Below are 21,543 nucleotides of genomic sequence, written 5' to 3' on the forward strand. Positions count from 1 at the left end.
TCCAGGTCCAGGTCCAGGTCCAGGTCCAGGTCCAGGCTCCATGCAGAAAACCTTGATTTTTGGTAGTTGTGCTTCATCATGGACATACACTGACCTGGCTTTGGCACTTGATCTCTTGCTGGATTTCACTGCAGTTTTGGTAGGCCCGAGCTGAGCAAAAAAAACCTGCTGCACCCTCACTGCCCATGACCAGATGTGGGTCAGCATCTGGGTTTTTGGGACCTGTGCTCACACCTCTAAGTGGGAGTATGCTGGGCTATTTGTGCACCCCAAACTACTCATGGAGGACCTTAGGGCATGGCTCTACATGAGGATGCACTGAGCCCTCCAGTCATACACTTCAGTTTCTCAGTATCCAAGTCACTGCTGAAACTGAAAATTGAACTCCCTGGTCAGGCAAATATCTTTGAAAAATTGGTGCTTTTATCTCATTCTTGGACATTCATTGGACATGGGGTTCATCTTGGGGCACAGGGAAGGGAGATAGACCAGCCATACCGGGTCAGCTCCCAGGGAAAGCTCAGCCCAAGGGTGACCATCAGACATGGGGCATGTTGACCTCCCCTGCCATGAAGCACAAGAAGCTGGTGCTGGGAAGGGAAGAAAACGCCCCATTGTCAATGAAAAAGCACAAACCTGAGGCACTGGGTGGCACAGACTCACAAAGACAGCCCCAGGGAAGCAGGACCAAAGGAACCCTTCAGAGATTGCACTGGGGTTTGAGCAAGGAATCCAGAAGAGAAGCTGTCTTCCCAATCCTCTTGGAAGTTTTTTCATCACCTCTGGTAGAGTCAGGAACGTATTCAGAGTCTTCAAGGGAATCCAGTTTTGCTTGCAGCTTGCTGGGATCTGAGATTTCCCGGATGTTGTGAGCACACAAAGGGCCTCAAGGGTGCTGCTGAAAGAAGCAATCGTCCTACCCAGCCCAAAAAGGGGTGTTTTGTCAGAAAGGAGCTAAAACTATCTCAGGTGCACATCTGCAAGAGGTCAGCCAAGGCTGGAACTCCAGTGAGACTGGGGCTGCATTCCATTAAGGAAAGACTGAAAATTATGGGAAAAGTGGTGGAAGGAAATAAAAGCCCAGAGGAAGGAACCAGTAAGAAGTGAAAAAGCAAAACAAAAAGGTGTCAAAGAAGCTTTGATGCCATGACAGCTTCCATATAGCCCATCTCCAGATCTCTGCAGTCAGCCAAGCGTGGGTGGGGACAGGAGCTCTCAAGACAGAAGGCAGTACACAAATGTCTTCTCCGTGTCTAGGACAGCTCAGGTTTCTCATCTTTAGTTACTCAGCGATTCAGCACTGGGAGAAGTGACAGAAAAAAAGCCCCCCTGTACAAGAGCAGCTTCTGTCACCTCTCAAGCTTGTGTACAAGCTGTCATTACACAATGTGCCACCCCTGCACACCTGGGTTCTGGCTCCTCAAAAGCAAGGCTGCAGGCAGAAGCAGTGACCAGAAGACTTTTGAGAGCATGCAGTGCTTTTGGTTCCTTTTTTTTTCAATCTGTCTCTCTAACTTGTAGGCCACTGAAGATGATTTATTATTTATTGCTGTGGCCCCAGATGTGATTTCAAGGAAAGAAATTTCCAGCATGCTTGGTACATGGGTCTCCCAGTCTGGACAGGAAGAGCAGTGGAGATCATCCCTTCTGTATTGAAATCTGCTGCCTGTGGTGAGGGCAGCTCTTCTGCAGTGAGGGATACACCTGGAAGTTAAGGCTCACTGAAGCTGAGAGCTGTGAGCTGGTCTTTAATCATGGCATCCTTCTTCCTGCACGCTTGACCAGAGCCAGAAGAGGTTCTGGCTGGCTGCCCAAGCAAAACCAAGTCCCTCCTTCTTTGCAAAACTCTTGCAGGGACTTCACAGATGGTGGACTTTCCTGCCAATATCACCTTTGGACTTTTTGGTGCACTCACAGAGGCAGACAATGGGTCTCTCCCCAAAGGCCGAGTGGACAAGGGTCCTGGGGAAGGACAAGGCTGCACCAACTTCTTGCAGACAGCACCCTGTCCCCTCTCTAGCCTGAGTGGAGACTCCCCAAACTCCCCTTGCTTAACAATCTCTCTGTGTCTAATTGCTACCCCTGAAAATTACTTGTAAATGCCATTGATAAAACTGGTCAGGGATTTTTCTGTCCAGATCCTGTTTTCTATTATTGCTGGAAAAAAATCCCATTCTTTTAGTTTTGACCTTAAGACCTTTTTTTTTTTTCTTTATAACCTCATTTTGAAAACATATGCAAAATTCTGCTCTTGGGTTCAGGATGAATTGCAGTGAGATATTTACAGGGTAACAAAAATGCAGTAAGTTGATCAGTCAAATAAAGCATCTCAAAAAGTACAAACCAAAATAGTTTGAATGATTCATTTTTATGATGTTTGCTGGGCACTTATTTCTGAAAACTGAGGAACTTTGACATTTTGCCCTGTATCAGGGTGGGGCAATAATTATTGTTAATTATTATTTGCTACTTTAAATTCATTATCATATTCTTCCTGCTGGAAGCAAAACTTTTTCTGTCCAGATATTACTCTAAGTCTTGCAAGGGTAGGCACATTTCCTTTGCACCCCCAGATCTTAACTGAAAGATGCCAAATTCAGTAGCTCTCATAAATCAATCCATGCTACAGAAGAATGTGAATGAGCAGGTGCTTCAAAATAACACAATAAAGACAAGCTGTAGCAGATGGACACAATGCACTGAAGTAAGCTAATGGAAAAAAAAAAAATGTTTCAAGCAAGTTGCTTTTTTTGTGGGAAGGGCTGAAAAAGAAGACAGTTCTGTCATTGTCCCCTGACCAGTCACAGATGATCAGGCTCTGGAGAGCCACAAAAGGCTGGACTCCACAAAATCACTGATGGGAAGAAGAGAAAGCAACCAGAATAAACACAAAGGCCTTCTCCAGAGCAGCTAATCAAGGCATGTTTGCTGCAGAGTGGAGTCCAAACCTCAGGGACATCCACTGCTGGGCTCAGTGACGACAGCGGCGCGCTCCGGCCGCAGGATCTGCGTCGTTGCCTCCACTGAGCCTTTGCTGTTGCAGGATCAGCTTCCACACTCTGATGGGCCTCAAGGGTCTGATACAGCCACAGTGCATTCAGCAGGAGGCACAGACAGGCCACCTGGACCTGAAAAGGTACCTGATCTCATCACCCAAGATAAACAGCACGCAAAACCCAAGGAGCGAGTCCTGGCTGGTTCGGGGGATTTGGAACAGGATGTGGAGATTTTCACCCCTAGCTCTTCATTTCCAAGGACATTGCAACACCTCCCCACAGCACTGCTCGTACATCCGTGGCACAGTGACGTCCTTGTGGCTGTGCAATGAGCAGCTGGTGCTGACCAAACGCCGCTGGGAGGGATGGAACAGCTCCAGATGCCACAGGGCAGCTGTGCAAACAGTGCTGCCTGGAGGACCACGGCCATACAGGATCCCTGTGATACTCACACCTTTGGATGGTGCTCTGGGAAAGCACAGGGGAGCTGGCAGTGTGGCCAAACCTTCAGAATGATCTTTCTCTTTCCTGGAAAAATCTGCAGGAAACAATGCACTTGAGGGATGTGATTTCGAAAACTGGGGACTTGGATTCATTGATTAATTTTAAAACGATCTGATCTGTTCTTCTTTTGCTTTATTTTGTTTTTTATTCTCTCCTTGACTTCCACCTTTGCCTGATGTGCTCCAGGCCTCTGACCTCCCTCACTCACGTGAGGCAGAGCTGTCATCCCAAACCCAGAGAGTCTGTTCATCTGCCAGCATTTGCAAACCCTCCAGCCCGATTCTTGTGAGCATAACTGGTCCAACATGATGTGGGGTGCTCGGTAATACTCTTTAAGCCTTCTGATCCCACACGAGATCCTGGCCCAGGGCAGATCACTTGAATTCCACTGACCACACAAAAGAGATGTGAAGAGCATTTTAGTGGGCAGAGGAGGCTCTGAGAGATGAGACCTGACTTGCTTGTTTTGTTTTCCTGGGAAGACCCCAACTGTACTCAATGTGTGCCAAGACCTAACTGGGAAAAAGAGCATTTCTTCTCTTTGGATAGCACAACCCTGGGGGGCACCCAGCAGTGGAGCAGCCTCCAAGTGCTCTCAGTTGTGCCAAGGACTCACTGGGCTCCAGGATGGAGGCAGATCCAAGAGCAGAGGCTGCCAGTCACCCCAACACTCTGTTTGGACCCAACAAACCAGGCACCTCTGTTGTGTGTCCCACTTGGGTGCTTGTGTGCATCCCCTCTGTGGCACCTCATTGTGCTCTACCCAAACTTGTCATTGCCCTGGAGTCCAGCTCCTAAGGCCTCTCTGAGCAAAATGATCTGGAGAACGGTCAAGAAATTCCTCCTGTGAAGAGCTTGGGGCTTTTTCATTTTCTAGGGCAGTTGAGTTGGCTCTGTCTGTCTGTAGCTTTGTCATTTCCCAGGTTTCAGAATATTTGAGGCAGCTCCCACTTCTCCCATCTAACTTCCAGGCACTGTGTTTGCAGTCAGGGTAACAACACAGACTGCTTTATGTTCAGGTTTCCTTCGACACCAGCATGCCTTGAATTTACTTAGAATTCAGGACAAAATTATGGAAGAACACAATCCAGAAAGACACAATTTCTGCAACAGATCCAAGTCCATTCTGGGCTCTTCCTCAGTGAAGAAAATGCTTTGTCCAAGGTCAATCTGAAGTGTATTAAAAAGGGAGGGAGGAAGCGGGATTACAAGCAAATACTTTGTTCCTCAGGATTTAAAAGACTAGGAGGAACATGTTTCTGGGAAGCCTGTTATAAAATAATAATAAAAGGCCAGCTGCCAATTTAGACGATATTTGTTGCAAATCAAGCATGAACCGCATCAGGAGAAGAAATTATTTGAGAACTCATCTGCTGTTTTTGGTCCAGACTGCCAGGGGCAACATCTACAGGAAGGATTTCCTGTGCTTCTGGACAGCTGTGGGGATGGAACCCACTCCAGGAAGCTGACTGTGGGATGGTGAACAAGAACACCCTAAAATTCTGGTACCTGGATTCTGGAAAGGCTGGTAACATCACATGGGGGGGACAGAATCCCCTGAGCATTCAGTGAGGGAGGGCTGTGAGCTGGCTCAGGGGGCCAGGTGATCCCCCCAAGGCCCTGCTGACTCTGACTGGAAGTGTGAGATGGAAGCAGCACATGGACACGTGTTGTTCCTGGCTGGAGCTGCTCACATGGCTCTTGTTGATCTCCAAAGCATTTCAAGAGGTTGTGAGCAGAACCTACTGATCTCCTCCATGCTCCTGGCTCAGAGGCACCGTGAGGCTGGAGGGCCAAGGCTGCTGTTGCAGAGATCAGGAGTGAACTTTGAAGCCTTTATCTTCACCTCCTCTCCTTTCTCCTCCTCCTTTCACAAACCACAGCAGATCTCCTGTCTTGGTGCAACGAAGAAACCGTGGAGCATATCAGCTCTTTGTTTGCAGGCAAAGGTGAAGTCTCTTTATTCATCAGCATCTTCCCCAAAAATCACCCTTGTCATTGGGAGAGCCATTTTATGGGAAACACTCTTCAGTTCAAATTCTTCTGCATTCCTCAATAACTATTATCCTCCAGAAACTCTAAAATCACACCACTTCAAAAGCCAGGTTTCCTTATCTTCAGTCTGAGGTTTAATGAAAATTAAATAAACCCAAGGAAAATGAACATCCAGAGATGTCCTCAAGCAGTAAGATCAGAAGTGACTGTGCCATGTGGAAGGCCCCCAGGTTTCTGTGAACATGGAGCCACCGTTTCTGGCAGATGAGCAGTGACAGTGCAGCCCTTCCCAGACCTCCTGGGTAACACTTCCCTGCCCTTCCACACACGCCTGCTCAGTTCCCATCTGGTTTTCACAATTGGTACCTTGGAACTCATCAGAAAAGGATATCAATTTACCATCTGCAAAGTGAGGAATCCAGGCTTGCAAATGATATGAAATAATTAGGTCTGTTTGGTGTGGCACATAAAATCTTAATGGAATCCATCACTGAGCGTTCCCTCTGGTCATCAGCTGTCAGAGCAGCCTGGTTGGAGGGTAGGCTGTTTCTTCATGGGGCTGGAATCACTTTGGTTAAAACAATCAATCTGCTGAAGACATTTGACAAGTACCACAATATCCTTCATTAGGAAAACGTGATTCTTATGTATGCTAGGAGTTTAGGAAACTCTCATTGTAATAAGGAATTGATCACATTTGAATCTTGATCTGGATTTAAGTTCTTCCCAAAAGAAATAGCCTTGAAATCTGTGCTTCTGCCATGACCACATTGCTCACAGGTAGAGATGCTGATTCAGACACTCCTCCAGACTTCAAGGGTTCAGTCCTTCCCAAAACAGAAAGATTGGAATTTCTGGGGCTTCCTGGGCTACAGCTGCCCCTGAATGGGCTGTGGTCAGGTGCATCCTCCCAGGCCTGAGGAGCTGAGGTGCCCGGTGAGCATCACATCCTGCCGTGCTGCTGGGATCCACAGATGTAAACACCTTTGGCTCTGTGTCTCCATTGAGACGTCTCTGGGTTCCAAAGGGAGAAAATTGTCAGCTCTGGGCTTCTCCAAGTTGGGCAGTGTTGGCTGGGTCACCAGGTGGGCTCAGGAGAGGATTCCATTTGCTCAGTGAATGCATGCCCAGGGCACCACCTCACTGTGCAGGAGCCCAGGGGCAGGTTCAGGTGAGCTCTGGGTACCTGCATCTCCAGCAATCAGACTTATCCACAGGCACTGGTAGGCTTGGGGGGTGAGGTGTGAGATGCTATTGGGCTTTCTGGCTCTGAACCAGGGGTGAAAATGTCTCACATCCCATTCCACATCCCTCAGGTTGTGCAGCCCCACTTCAAACTCTTCAAAGCTCATTTTAAGGATAACTTAGTACGCAATTCTGGTTTTTCTTGTGGGTTTGAAGGGGGAAACAAACATCCCACAGTGACCACAAGGCTGCACAGAGAGGGGAACAGCTGGGGGTTAACCCTGGGCCCATGAGATACAGGAGAGGTTGGGGCAGGTCTCAGTGACCTCCAGTCAAGGGAGAGGGAGGAGGTTCTGCCCTGGCAAGGTCCCCCTGATAGAAGGACAGGACGTGTCAGCTCAGGGAGAACAAAAGCGACCCAAATTTCCCTGAAGCTGCAGAGGAGAAAGGGGAGAAAGGGAAAAGAAACAGCCAGGACAAACATATTCTTAGAGGGAGAAAAGCTAGGCAAAGTGAACACTGACACGCACACAAAAAAGGAAAATACGAATCCTTGCCCCCACTCCCCCCACCCTGCCCCTCTAGTGCCCCTTTCTGAACCTGCACAGCTCAAACTGCGTTTGCCAGGAGAATTTCAGAGCTCCCCCCAACTCTGGCAGTTGCACAAAGGTCTCCTCTCCCTCAGCCAAGAAATTTCCATATTGACACAAGAACTCCACTCACTTACTTGCACGACAGCTGATTAATCCCCTCGATGTAGTAGCACACCCCTCCATTGACACAATAGGACTTGGCTGTTTCGTTGCATTTTCTGGCATGCCCGGACCAGGAGGAGAGAGTTGTGGTTACTGCAGGGGAACACAAAAACACACACAAAAAGGATATGTTGTTATTTCCTTTGTTGGGCAATTCTGCTTCTTTAGATGATTTTCTACGAGTTCATTTGCCAAAGTAAAAACCCCAGAGCTACAAACCTTAGCCTGTGCCTTCAGACCCACCTTCAGGACCTGGGGCTGCAATCTGACCCTTCCTTTCTCAGCAAGAGGGGCCAAGTGAGTGAGGAGTTGAAGGCTCATCTTCCTCTAAGCAGCCAGCATGTAGCACAAGATCATTTTTTGGCAAGCTGTAGGGACGTGCCCCTTTCCCCTCCCTCATGCTGGGAATGCTGTGCCAGCAGGCCAGCGGGAGGGGAGGAAGAAGAGGAGCTGCAGAGTCACAGAGTCACGGTGATGTGCTGCTGAGACCCGAGTACAGACCCAGAGGGGCTGCAGGGAACTTTGCACTGCTCCACACCTCTGTCAGCTGAGTTTTCAGAGCCAGGAGCAGGTATGGCACAAGCAAGAACAGCTTCATCTGTCCCTTCCCTTTCCTGAGCATTTCTGTCTCCTGCCACAGCTGGGCTGCCCCAACAGACCCAGCAGAAGTCAGCCAGCCCCAGCTCGTGCTGTGAGAGAGGCAGCATGACTCAAGTTTCCTGGGATACAGGTGCCTTCCCAAACCTAAACTTCTTCCTAGAGAAAAGCTTTACACTCCTGTAAGCTACAAGAAAAGCTGAATGCAGAATTTCACTGTAATTCCTGCCTCTGAGAGACTCTGACAAGCTGACAGCCAAAAGCAGAGCCTCCAAAGGTAAAACAAAGGTGTCTAGGAAGAAAAAAACCAGTTGTTAGAGCACTGATACAGGTTACAGAAGGTGAGCAGCTCTGGGAAATGCAGGCCCATCTTCACATAAGCCTAAGAAGTGCTGGGCACTAAAAAACATGGATTTTTTACAACTGAATGCTTAACCTCATAAAAAATAGTTCCCTTTCCTGGACTGCCCACCTTGCTCAGACCCAATCACAGTTACACCTGCAGCAATGTGGCTACTGCCTGTGCAGCATCTTTTATGCTGTAGTCAAGGCTTCTGAGGAGATTTCCATCTTGTTTTCCAAAGCACGAACAAGCCTCGTGGAGAGGTTGGTGACACCATCACTGAGACTGAACTCCTCACTGACACGAGATTTGAGGAAGAAATCTTGGACCAGAGCCAGGCAGGAGCCAGTCAGAGCCACAGGAGGAGCAGCAGGGCAAGCCATGGCCTGTCCTGGAGGGAGCCAGGGCTGCTCCCCATTCCTGGGGCAGCCCCTGTGCTCATCCCACCTGCCCCTGCCTGCAGCCCCCACACCAGAGCCAAGGGCTGCATTCCCAGCTCCAGCTGGGAACATCTGGCTGCTCCCAGCACCTTGTGAAGCCTCTCACGTGTGGCTGATGCAACCAAGGTGAGTTTGTTGTGTCTCTCACGCTTTTGGGCCTCTCTGCACTCATGGGGTCCGTGCATCTCTGCAGGAGGAGATTCCCACCGGGCTGGAGCAGCCCACGCTGTCACCTGTGCACGGCTCAGGGCAGGACCAAGCTCACTGCTCAGTCTGGTTGAAGCCATGTGCTGTCCCATCCATTGTCTTCCATCCCCAGAAGGAAGTGGATGTCTCCTGCTGACCGACAGGCCGGGCTTGTGCTCGGAGCCGAGCTATTTCCATCCTTTGCCTTGAATAACCATCGCCTCTGGCTTTTCACAGTTATCCAGGGCACAGCAAGTTGTCCCAAAGTGCTCTGCTAATGAGACATGGAAAACACTCCAGCAGAGACCCAAAATGCTCACAGCCCTGGGCCAGCAGCTGCTCCCTGAGGGCACGTCCTGCCAGCCAGCTGGGAGCCAAATGTGGCCAGCAGTGGAGTGTTGGAGCAGAGGATGGCTTGACCAAGCCTCCAGTGAAACTCTTTCAAAAATCTGAATCCTACACTTCTGCAGGAAATTCAACGCTCCCTCCCAGTTAAGATTAATGGTAACTAAAAGCCAAAGCCATTAAGAGTCTGTGTAATTTATCTGGGGAATGCAGACTCATTATACAGACAAGACTTTATAATTTATACCTTTACAAGATAGTAGCCCATTTCTACTCAGAAGAGGAGAGCTGTGGGTCTCTGATAAGTGTGGGTCTCTGCAAGTGTACCATGGGATCAGGGAGCACTGAAACTTCATCAGCCAAAGAGGTGGTGCAAATTGAAAGGGTGAAGAACAGGCTGCAGAGAGCTGTCAGCCCTGCAGCCATCAAATACACCACTTGGTAGCAAGCAAAACAATCCATCTGGAAAAGTCTCACATCATAAACTCTACAGGGAAGGACTTTGGAGCAAGCCTTGCCACAGAAAGAGAGGGGCAGAGAGGGAGAAATGAAAACAGAGCCCGGGAACCTCCCCATAAGAAACACCCCAGATAAGATGACACCCAACCCACCCAGAAAAGTGGATGGGAAGATGCATTGCTGTGTGATGTGACACCTGGGAGGATCACAGCTCATCAGCCAGAGATTTCATGGCATCTCCATCCCATAGAAACAGTTTTGTCCCTTTTAAATGGATAAAAAAGAGCCTGACATGATTGAGGCTTGGGCATGTTGGGCACTTCTGGGGAGAGCTGTCAGTAGAGCTGTGCCTGTCAGGAAAATGCATGGTTGGTCACCTCTACTAGAAGCCTCTTGCTAATGTCATTATCCTTTAAACCTGCAAGTAGCTTGCCTTTTATCCCAAAGAAGCATAAATTGTTCTCAAACTGAATCATGGAATCATATTACTACAGTCCATTTGTCAGCACAGAGATGTGGCAAAGGCCACAGAGAGAAGCAGTTCCCTGTTGAGAAGAGAGCATCAGGAAATGAGGCCATTTTAGACTATAAGACTGGTCAAGCCAAAGCCCTGCCTTGGCCCCAGCAGTGGCAAAGCTTAAAAAAGAAGATCAGCACAAGCACAGAGTGATAATCTTCCTTACCCAGGCTGGGCAGCTCAGAGACAACCCAAGGCAGCCACAGTGCTCTCACATTTAATCACATTTTGTGGCCACATTTAGTGGCCTTTGCTGGATTCTTCCACCAACATGTTTAGTTGCTGTGTGAACAAATCTATTCTTGTAGCATCCACAATATTTGTGACTCCAGAGCTCCAGTGCTACACACACAGTGTGTAAGGCCACAACTCCATTTAATTCTTTTAACCTGCCCTTTTCTGGCTTTTGTATTAGAAGAAACCTAGTCTTTATCCCCACTTGTTTCCCCTGTGCTACCTGTGGCATTGCAGGCACAGCCAGCATCTCCTTCCCTAGCTGGGAAGCAATGATCTCTTTTTATTCTTTTTTGGGTCATCCCTTGTTCTGTTTTTCTCTTTGGAAATAGTGAATGATACTGCACACATGTTATTTATGGGATATTTATTCCAGTCACAGGAATTCCTAATTTTTTATTTAGGTTTGATGCACTGAACACAGATCTTTCTCTCTTCTAACCCTGAAATCTCACTGCTGGGTGGTAACACACTCTAGAGTCTTCCAAGGTGCCTGATCACCCTGGGATGTGCAGCTGGGGCTTCACATTCATGAGAGCAACTATTTAGGGAAAAAGGATGGAGAGACCTGGCAAGCTCTAGTGGGAGAAAAAAGGGAAGCAAAATGTCTCACTTGGAAAATGTTCATTGTGCCTGGGCTGAAGGGTGGCCCAGATCACACACAAGCACCTCAAAGCATGATGCCAAGAGAGATTTCAGTGTGTTTCCACCACACTAGGGGGATAATTCCCAGATCCACAAGTTAATTTGTGATTGGATTTATTCTCCATCAACCTGGGTCACTGGAAATACTTTAACAACTGTGTGCCTGGTCCAGAGCCATCTGGGATGTTGGATGTTGGTAAAGTGAACCTCACACACAGTTTATTTACAGCTGCGCAGGTACTTTCACCTCTGTGCCAAGCACTACACAGCTGTGCCTGGGGATCCAGAAATTACTTCCCACAGCCATTTCACATGAAGTGCCATACAACACCAGGCAGATTTTACCCCCCATTGGCTGGTGTGGCAGAATAAATCTTTCACTCAGCTCCCAACACAGCTCCATCTATCCCAAATGACTTGGAAAGTTGTAAAGTAGCTGAGAGGAGTGGAGAACTGAATAAGCAAGGGAGCAGTTTTGGGTGATGGCAGGGTGGAACGGGACTCAGGAAGGCAGTGGGCTGTGATGAGGGGATGTAACACCAGTCATGTACCAAAAACCTCCCCAAATTTAAAGCAGAAAACCAGGAGTGTGCATGAAGCAAGCAGGTGGTGACATTTCCTTTTGACCAGAGGGAATAGCTGAGGTGCCCTGAGACACACAGTGACAAACTGGTGAGAAAGCCCCTGCAGGGTGAGAGAAGGGCTGGAACAGCTCAGGCACCAGCAGGTCAGACCTGCAGCTGTCCCAGCACTGAGAACAAAGCAGGAGGGAGGGAGGAGGTGAGGACAATCAGGAGAGGGGAATAAGGAGGTGAAGAGAAGAGGGGAGTAAGGAGGTGAGGACAGGGAAAAGAGGGCTGCCTCTTGATGATGTGTTGGTGAATGATCTGCAGCCACGTTTTATCATTGCTGCCCCAGCCAGTGAGGACAGAGCAGCATAAACACAGGAGGTTCAGAGCACTGCAGTCATTCAGAGTCTGTTTTCCACCACATGCCTCAGTTACTCTGGACTATCATCAATGCCAGGGCAGCAGAGAGGAGAGCCAGGGGCAGGGACTCTGCCAGGTGGACCTCCCTCCACAGAACCCATCTACGCAGAAAGGCCATTAATGATTGTGCAGGGATTCTTACACAATTCCTGCCATGCACGTCATTTACCCTTTGCAGGCAGCTCACCAGCCTCTTCTCAGAAGTCTGGTGAAATACTCCCCCTGCAAAGAGTTAATTAATGCAGCTTGGACTATAAATTATAGTTAATTTTTCACAAACTACAGCTACTGTCGAGGAGAGCGGGGAGACAGCGATGGTTTCGCCGCTCCTTTCCTCCCTTATAAATAACTTTGGCTGGTGGGTTCATAGAGTACAGACACTTTATTCTCTCAATATTTAGACATTCAGTTAGACAGATGAACTCAGCTGGTTGGGGAGTGTATACAGATTGCCTGCTCTGTATATGCCTCATGTACTCACTGATAAAACACAGAATGGCTGAGGTTGCTCTCAACAGAGTTCATCCAACTGCTTCTTAGAAGAACATGGATGAGAAGGTGTCTGGCCAAGATATTCCTTGCTTGTAGGGCCGTAATCCTGGCGTGAGCCATGCTAAATCCATGATTTACACTGATTAATACATGGAGGGGCTGGTGATCCTCACCATTCCCTCTGTGGCAGATTTCTGTGTGCCTGATAAAACACCTCCTCTCACAATAAACCTGAGCAGAGTCTGGATGCTCCCTGCTGTTATCTGTATGTAAAATCAGAAGGGGCTGTGCACACTGGGGCTTGCCTGACAGCAGACTGGGGACTCCGGAGCTCATAAAAATTCTCCTCCTGTGTGTTTATTCATTTGGAAATGACCAAATATTTACCCCCGCATTTTATTGAAATAGATCCTGCTGGAATCATGTTTCCAGTTCCTGAGGGGATCATTAGGATCAATAGCTGCAGACTAGGAGCTCATCCCAAGATACACAAACCAGGCTGCAAGGCACTCATCTTGGAGCATCAGATGCTGCTGATCAAAACAGCACAGGTTGCATTTCCCACCTCTCCCATCTGCACTGTTCAGGGGTTTCACTAAGAAACAAGTTTAAAGGTTTCTGAGCACTCAGGGGCTGCCTGTTTCCATGGGACAGGCAGCAATTGAAGGGGCAAAGTCCTGTGTTATTGTCAAGCTTCTAGCTGCTCCTCTGGAATGATCTCTGCAGCTTTACGAGGGAGCCCTTCCTATGCTCTTGTCTGCCACAGGGGTCTGAGAATGCACATGACAGCAGCACAGCATTTCGTTTTCCCAAATCCCCATCATCAATTGTAATAGCAGCAACATGATACTTCAATGAGGGGATTTGTTCAGCAACCTAAAAATCCTTTCACAGAGCCAATGCCAGCGTGAAAGCCTCGCAGGCGGGGCAGCTGAAGCCCAAGAAGTAAAGCAACACACCAGGGTCCCAGGATGGAGCCAGAAGAGCAGATCCCCTGGTCCAGAGCCCAGTTCTGAAGGCTGGACTCAGCCTCAGTGCTGCCAGGGGACATCAGCTCCCACCCCACACTTCATCCTGCCCCTCTTTGCCCTTAGAGCCACTGCCTGCCTTTACACCACACCTCGAGTGGCAGCTGTGTGACTACTTGAAAAACACACAGTGCAAAATGAGCAAGGAGCAGGATCTGGCAGCTGCCAGGCACCACACAGCTCTGTGCAGACTGGCAGTGAGATCACCACATTCACCTCAAGGTTCCGTGCCTGCAGGTTCCGCTCAATTACAACCACACCTCCAGCAATGGGCTTTAAATTATCTGAGCAAAGACCACGCCAGGACTTATTTTTAGTCTAATATTGAAAGCTGCTCTGTTCACATGGCTGGACTTGTGTCTGCTCTGCCCGTAGGCTGGCTGGACACCCCTCTGCAGCACTGGAGCTCCAGGAGAGCTGCGTGGCCTCAGGCTGGAGGGGCCAGGGACTGACCAGGGACACAGGTCTGCCATGTAAAGACCACGCCAGGCTGGATTTGAGAGCAGGTTTGGGGGGTTGGGTGAACCATAAGCACGTGGCACATGTTCCTGTGGGGTGTGTAACTCACAAACCACAGCACAGCCACTGCAATCGTGCAAATCCAGCAGGCTGGGCTCACCTGGCAGGGACAAAGTGAGGAGAACACTCCCAGCACCCAGCCACGCTAGGCATCAGGGAGGGATTAAAGTGGAGAGGGATTGCCTCGATGAGTCTACACCAGTGAAGCTACAAACAGTCCAATGGCATCACCAGGATGACAGCTGTGAAATCTGTGGACCCAAACTGGTGTGTGGAGAGTTAGACTTAATTGGAGAACAAAGGACTGTTTCAGCTACCCTTCCCACAGGGGTCTCTAGAAAGACTCTAGGGAGGGCTTGTGATGCCCAGCAGAGGAAATAAAGGCCCCAAAACTAAACCCAGAGAGCCCAGCTTTCATTCAGCTGCTTTATATTACCCTCCAATCCTCTTGCTCCCCTCAGCACTGCCTGACCTGCTCTTTCTCCCTGTTTCACCTTCTGCTGTGACCCCAAGCCTCTCTCTGCTGCAGAGCAGCCTCAGCCAAGGGCACTGACAGCCCACAGAGGCTGATAAAGCTCTCAGGCACTCACCCAGCTGCAGAGTGAGCAAAGAGCACGAGCAGAGTCCGGGTGAGCAGCTGCAATGATCCACATGTTGGTTTAGAGCACCTGCCCACCACTGGCACATCCTCCTGTATCCTGACAGTATCCAAACCACGCTTCCTCCTCCTGACCTGTGCTCTCTCCTTACCCTCAGGCCTTCACCTGCTGGTTGAAGTCAAGGGAAGGAACTAGAGGAGAACTCAACAGCAGAAAACAAACACAAGGGATTACCTGACCTTCTCAGAGACTTCAAACATTATCTTACCTTTTTAAAATTAAACTTTGAGGGGGTTTTACTCTCTCTGTCCTGCATAAACCTTCCATCTCAGAATGCTCTCCAGATTTCTCTGACCCTTCTTCCTTTTCTGCCTCCACCAGAATGCTCCTAAATGCCCACACTGGTTCCTGTTTACCCAACAGACTCCTGAGCCTTGTTTAGCTGCCTCACTGCACCGTGCCAGGATCACGGTACCGCTCTGAGTTCTCTGGATGTTGAAATGAGTGTGAAGGACCTTCCTCTCTCCACCAGGGCTCACCATCAAGTTACCACATCCCTGCAAGTTCTTGCCTGTGAGCTGAGCCACTGTGACCACCCAACTGCACAACTTTAGCCCATGGCAAGCACAAAACAAAGTGTTTTATTTAACGTGTTTTCACCATGAATGAGGCCACTGCTCCACGAATGAAGCTGAGTGGAACCTCATGCTATTCACATGTCAGGTACTGGGGGTATCAGGGTTTAAAATCCAGCAAGGATTCTAAAAATACAAGATTTCAGAGAAACAACCAGAGTAGGGACAACCTGCAGGTGACTCTGAGTACAGATATTGAAAAGAAATGTAAGATTTTTACAAGGATGAGATGCTTGTCTGCTCTCCAGATCTTCCCACCTCACAACATCTTCAGCACCTCCCCATATGCTGTACACACGTGCAATTCTGTGATACAACATCAATCACCACAAAAAATCAGAGAGGATCTGGGGAATTCAGATAGCACTGCAAAAAAGGAATGTGAAGGAAAAAGGGAGTTCCAACTTTAACTCTGGAGATTCTTTCCATCATTAGAAAAAAAAAACCAAACCAGACAATGATGATGCACCCACAGAGGAAAGAAGTTTTCCAGAAGGGGAAATTTCTGTGTTTCCTTTCTGAGATTTGGCTTTTAAGAAAATAGCATTTATCTAAAATGATGCAAATAAGTAGCATGGGTCTCTTCTAGTGAAAACAAAGGAAAAATCCTGGGGAAAGCTGGTGTGGCCACGTCATTAATGATGCTGTATCTCAGCTTGGTGTCTCTAGAGCAGTGCAAGGCTAAGCACTACACTAGAGCACATTTTAAGTGCAGTTTTTTAATCAGAAAAGTTTTTAAAGAATACCTGGCCAGTGCCTGCTGTGGCTGCAATCAGATTTCTTTTAAAGTCATAAAAGACTGAGCTTTCAAAGGAGGAAACATCCCCATAAAATCTGCAGAGTGGAATTGCCAACAGCGAGGCACAGCCAGCTGTGCTCTCCAGATCTCCAAATCCCTGCCTGGCCCTGCCTTCCCTGGGATTTTGCCAGGATCCTGGTGGGCTCCCACTGGGGAGAGACCCCCTGACACAGCCACAGCACCCTCCACCAGAAATTGCTGAGCCAACATCCAGGCACCGGGATTCTAATCAACACTTGTACCCCTTCCTTGATTTTTACTGCTCTGTGCCCATTTTCTACTGCTTTTGGGACAGCTGAGTAGGAGGGAATGCTAAAAAGCATTTCAGCCACATTAAATCAAATTAAGCATTTGGGGAAATCCATTCTTGCTTTCTGGAGACTCAGAAAAAATGGGATGGCAGGGCATGGGTGGATTTTCTGCAATGTTCTTATTTCATATGCTTAGAAGACTCATGGCTTTTCTCTTGTACTTCCTACAGCCTGTTTTGGTTTGATCAACTATCCTCAAAAAAATCCCAAACCCAAACCCAAAAACAAAGCAATAAAAAAGGCCCTGTTAAATCAAAGGCCATAACAAGCACATCTTGCAAGTATCAATAACTCATGTACTGAAAGAGCTCAGAATGCAAACTTCAGTTGCAATTTTAAGTAGCATGTTCTTCAAGCTGCCATTGCAATCGTTATCAAATTCTCTCTGTCCAAGATAGACACCAGCAATATAAATCAGATTTTTTTAAAGATCTAGGGAAAGAAAGATCAGTGGCTTTGGGAAAAATCAGACAGAAGGAGCGATTAAAGAAGATTCCAGGAGGCAATAAAGCATTTATGCAAAATGTCTCATAATAACAAACAAATTAGGGGGAAGCAGCTGTATGGGGGGAGTGGGGGAGAGGTACTTACACTCTTCTTCCATAACAACTATTTTAGTTTCTGTGGCTGGTAAGACTTGTGGTGTTTTCGTTGTTCCTGGGGAAATTAAGGTAAGAAAGCAGTGAACAAAATATCTCTTTTGAGCAGAGCAGGGCTACTGTGGGGAGGAGCAGAGGGGCAGGTGCTGCAGGGGGGCACAGGCTGGGGGCTGTCCAGGTTTAGGGCAGGGGATTGGGGTGACAGAGACAAGGAATGTCCCTGCAGGAGATGGCACAGGGCACGATGTCCCCTCGCTGTGAAGGGCCTCGTGTCACAACCAAGAGGCAGAAATGGCTCAGGGCTCACCTGGCAGGAGATGAGCGAGAATGTGGGAGGTTTTCTTAGCCCTGATGGCCACAAGAGCACAAAGATGGGATGGCAGGAGGTGATAGTGGGGAAAATGCAGAGTTTAAGGAAAGGGGATTTTCTGAAGAGCCTCCATCCCACAGGTGTGTGAAGTCCTGCAGCACAAACTAACGCTTGTACAAGAGGTGGAGGAACATGAAACAGATGAAGGCCCAGGCAAGAGTGGGACAAGCACAGGTAGTGATTTCCTCTTTTTTAACCAGGATACTGGGAACCCCAATGCCCACAGCTCTACTCAACCCCACTGGCAGCACCAGAACCTTTGGAGAAGTCCCTCACATCCTCATTTTCTCCATGGAAAGGAGAAAGCCCCAGGAGCCTGGGCTGGGGGTGCAGTGCCTGCCAGAGACAGGGGTGGGACCACCACAGAAAAGCTAGGAGCACAAAGAATTTTTTGTACAACTTGATTTTTTTTTCTGCAGTGCTTAATAGGGGGCAGGGCAGCTGAGGAGATGCCTAGAAGTTTTCTGAGGAAAAAAAGAATCTGAAACACCTGTGCCCTCATGGCCATGAGATATCAACATTAGACTATTCAATAATGAGAACTGGGAAATGGGACATTTTTCTAAGAAAGCATCCAATTTACTCCAAAGTCATAAAAATCTGCAATACAACCAAAGCACAGGATATTTTGACTAAGTCCAGAAGCATTTCCTCAGAAATTAACACCCTCACAAGTTTCTCAATGCAAAAGCATTTATTTCTGAGCTGGGAGTTTTGTAGAGGAGGGATGAGGTGAGGGTTTGGCTGATGGACATTTTCTAAATGCCAAGGGGTCTCTGCTCTGCAGCCACTCTCTCCTTAAAGATGTGGTGGTTTTGGTGACTTGCAGAAGATCTGTATGGCTGAAAAGCTGCTTTTCTGAAACTGAAAAGTGGTATTGGAATAAAGAGCATTCTGCAATGGGATCCACAACTGGATCAGTGCTAAGGAGCCTGGGGAAGAAGAAACAGGGGACAACACATGTGTGGATTCAGATGCCCTGAGGGTTTTCTGCTGAAAACCACCACACAGAAGAAGGGAGTTTGCAGAAGTGAGGAAAGCTGTTGAGACTCCAAGAAGGTCCAGCAGCAAGGGGAGAGGAATACCCCAGGACAGCTCATGCCTGCATACTGGGGAAGGCTGCTTAACTCTGGGTAGCTCCAGGGAAAAGAGGAAAAAAGAGCTCAGAGGGGTGACAGGGCCACAAAAGCCTGCAGGGATTGTCATCAGCTTGGCTGCCTTTGCAGGGGGCTGCAGCTGGCCCTGCTGTCCTGGCAGGTGATCTGCAAACAGCAGCAAGGTGTGCCTGCAGCTGAGCAGCAAGCCAGGGGCAGAGTGGCAAGGCAGCTGAGAACATGCATTTGTACATGGGTTCATCCAGGCAGGGAATCTGCCGGATTCAGGGCGAGACCTCTGTGTGCCTTTGATGTTTTTTCAGGTCTTCACACATTTCTGGGCAGCTCAGGTGTGAGCCCATCCCTGCTGCGAGGGTCCTTGCCACACAGTGTGACCTCCTGTGGGGACAGAGCCAGCCCCTGAGATCCTGCCTTCCCTGCCTGGGGGCTGCAGTGGCCAGATGTGCATTTACCTGGTGGGCAGGAGAGAGCTCAAGCACACTCCTCCTCCTGTGAGAGGGGTGCTGCTGGTGGGGAAGGGGCAGCAGAGGGGGCAGACAGGGCTCTGCTGGCTGCACACAGGGAAGGGAGGTTGCACATGCAGCTCCCATCAAACAGGAGCTGTTTATGTGGCGTGGACAGCCAGAGCGTGAGCCAGGAAAAAGGGAAAAAGGAGAGCACTGCCTCTGTTCCTCACTCGGGACACCTTTCCTATCACAATCAGAAATAAACCCAGCAGAGCAGCAGGGCTGAGTTCTCAGACTTGGAGGATGAAGGCAGGGAGGTGTGAGCATGGGTGGCCTTCCCCCAGACTCTGCCAGCACTGGGATTGACCAGGCAGGATAACTGAGGAGGAGGAGGCTGCGTGATGCTGCAGCTTCACGGAACAAAAGATTCAGGATGGCAAACACACTGAGGTTAAGAGAGAAAATGCTGCCAGAAAGCAGCAGGAGAAAGGGACCTCCCCTCACACTGGTGAGAGAAGAAAAAACTGGATCCCAGCAAAGGGCTGCAGAGCCCAGTGCTCACAGCCCCCGTGCCCGTTGTGAATGGCAGGAGGAAGAGCTTAGGAAATACAGTCACCCCCTCCCCAGCTGTGCCCTCCCAGCTTCTGGCAGCCACTGCAGGGACTTTCTGAGCCGGAGGGTGCATCCAAACCATGGTGTTAAGCAATATAATTATTATGACCAAGATAATAATAAAACCACCTAACCTCAGACTCCATCCGCTGAGCTCTAAGAGATGGAGCACACATTCTAGGATGAAAACCAGAAGCAACTTCACTCATCACAAAGCTATGGTCTAATTACTTGTCTTCTGGTGAGTTTTGCTTCTCAGAAATTCTTTAAAAAATGAAAACCTCGAGCCCACCAGCTTTCTTTCCTCCTTACCCCTTTTCAAAAAAATACATAGACTGTAAGTTTATTTAAAATGTAAATTAACCACATTGCCAGTGACAGATAACAAAGATAAACATTTATGCTAAGCTGCATTTTTCTTATCTCCCAAGATTGTTTCACTCGATATCCTGAAAGCATGAAACAAAATACAGGACAGACCATGTGCAGAACCTTTCTGTGGAATGGCAGACAGCTCCAGACATTTGCTGGCTTCTTCACTTACCACTTTTCACATTCAGGCTGCCTTTTGCGGTGTCTTTCCCTAAAACGTTCTCCGCTTCGCAGCTGTACTCCCCAGCATCTTCAAGCTTCACCTTGTTGAACTGCAGTCTGGAAATCTTTCTGTTGAAAAGTACAGCAGACATTTCTTACTCAATTGCTGACCAACCTCATGAAGTGACAACCATTCCTGGCCCTGGGATGCTGCCTGGAGGGTCACCCCCGCTTAACAGGATGGGCTGAATAGGTTCTTGAGTCTGGATGGGGTTTGGGTAAGTCCTTTCCCAGGATTTGCTAGGTGAACATCTCCCTCTGAGCCACTGCTCTGAGTGTGTTGTGTGCTTTGGTCTGACACCTGCTCTCATTCACACACAAAGTCTCGTGAGGGGTTGAGGCCAAGAGTCCCAGCACCCCAGCACAAGATTTCCACACTGGAAAAAAGCCACTTTACTGATGGACAGTGGGATCTGCCTGCCAGATGTGGAGAGAAGCCTGTTCTGCACCTTCCTCATCAGGGATGCTGAGCAGTCAGTGCTCCACCAGCTCAGCACAAACAGCCACAGTGCCCAGGGGGACTCGCCCCTCTCCAGCCTGCACATCCAACCCCTGGGCTTTGCCCTGGACATATCAGTGGCCACTTCATCTGGACCTAGAAAAAGGGCAAGCACCTCGTGTGCCCCAAATACACGCTCCAATGGACTGCAGACGTGTGGCTGAGCTGCTCACACTCATCTCACCAGCCAGACATGCCTCGAAAGAGCAGGAGATGGTGGGTGTGACAACTGCCCGTGCCACCTCCCAGCCTGTGCCACCTCCCAGCCTGTGCCATCTCCTGTCCTGTGCCACCTCCCAGCCTGTGCCACCTCCCATCCTGTGCCACCTCCCAGCCTGTGCCACTTCCCATCCTGTGCCACCTCCCAGCCTGTGCCATCTCCTGTCCTGTGCCACTTCCCATCCTGTGCCACTTCCCATCCTGTGCCACTTCCCATCCTGTGCCACCTCCCATCCTGTGCCACCTCCTGGCCTGTGCTACCTCTCAGACACCTCCTGGCCTGTGCCACCTCCCAGCCCATGTCACCTCCCATCCTGTGCCACCTCCCAGCCCATGTCACCTCCCAGCCTGTGCCACCTCCCATCCTGTGCCACCTCCCAGCCTGTGTCACCTCCCATCCAGTGCCACCTCCCATCCAGTGCCACCTCCCATCCAGTGCCACCTCCCAGCCTGTGCCACCTCCCAGCCCATGTCACCTCCCATCCAGTGCCACCTCCCAGCCCATGTCACCTCCCA

At 49.2% G+C, this 21,543-nt stretch overlaps 1 protein-coding gene across 3 annotated transcripts in view; it reads right to left on the bottom strand.

Annotated features, from left to right (window-relative positions):
* Positions 1 to 21,543, bottom strand: part of NRG2 (neuregulin 2) — a 154,735-nt gene that overhangs the window by 23,972 nt on the left and 109,220 nt on the right. For 2 of the 3 annotated variants that reach the window (XM_015642018.1, XM_015642020.3), the window contains exons 3-5: positions 20,260 to 20,378; positions 17,165 to 17,230; positions 7,408 to 7,528 (exon numbers count right to left, since the gene is read on the bottom strand). In XM_015642018.1, coding sequence (XP_015497504.1) covers positions 7,408 to 7,528; positions 17,165 to 17,230; positions 20,260 to 20,378 — 306 coding nt within the window. The remainder of the gene's footprint in view (positions 1 to 7,407; positions 7,529 to 17,164; positions 17,231 to 20,259; positions 20,379 to 21,543) is intronic. The other variant, XM_015642021.2, reaches the window with a different exon arrangement.

Source organism: Parus major, chromosome 13, assembly GCF_001522545.3.
Source record: "Parus major isolate Abel chromosome 13, Parus_major1.1, whole genome shotgun sequence".
Classification (NCBI taxonomy): domain Eukaryota; kingdom Metazoa; phylum Chordata; class Aves; order Passeriformes; family Paridae; genus Parus; species Parus major.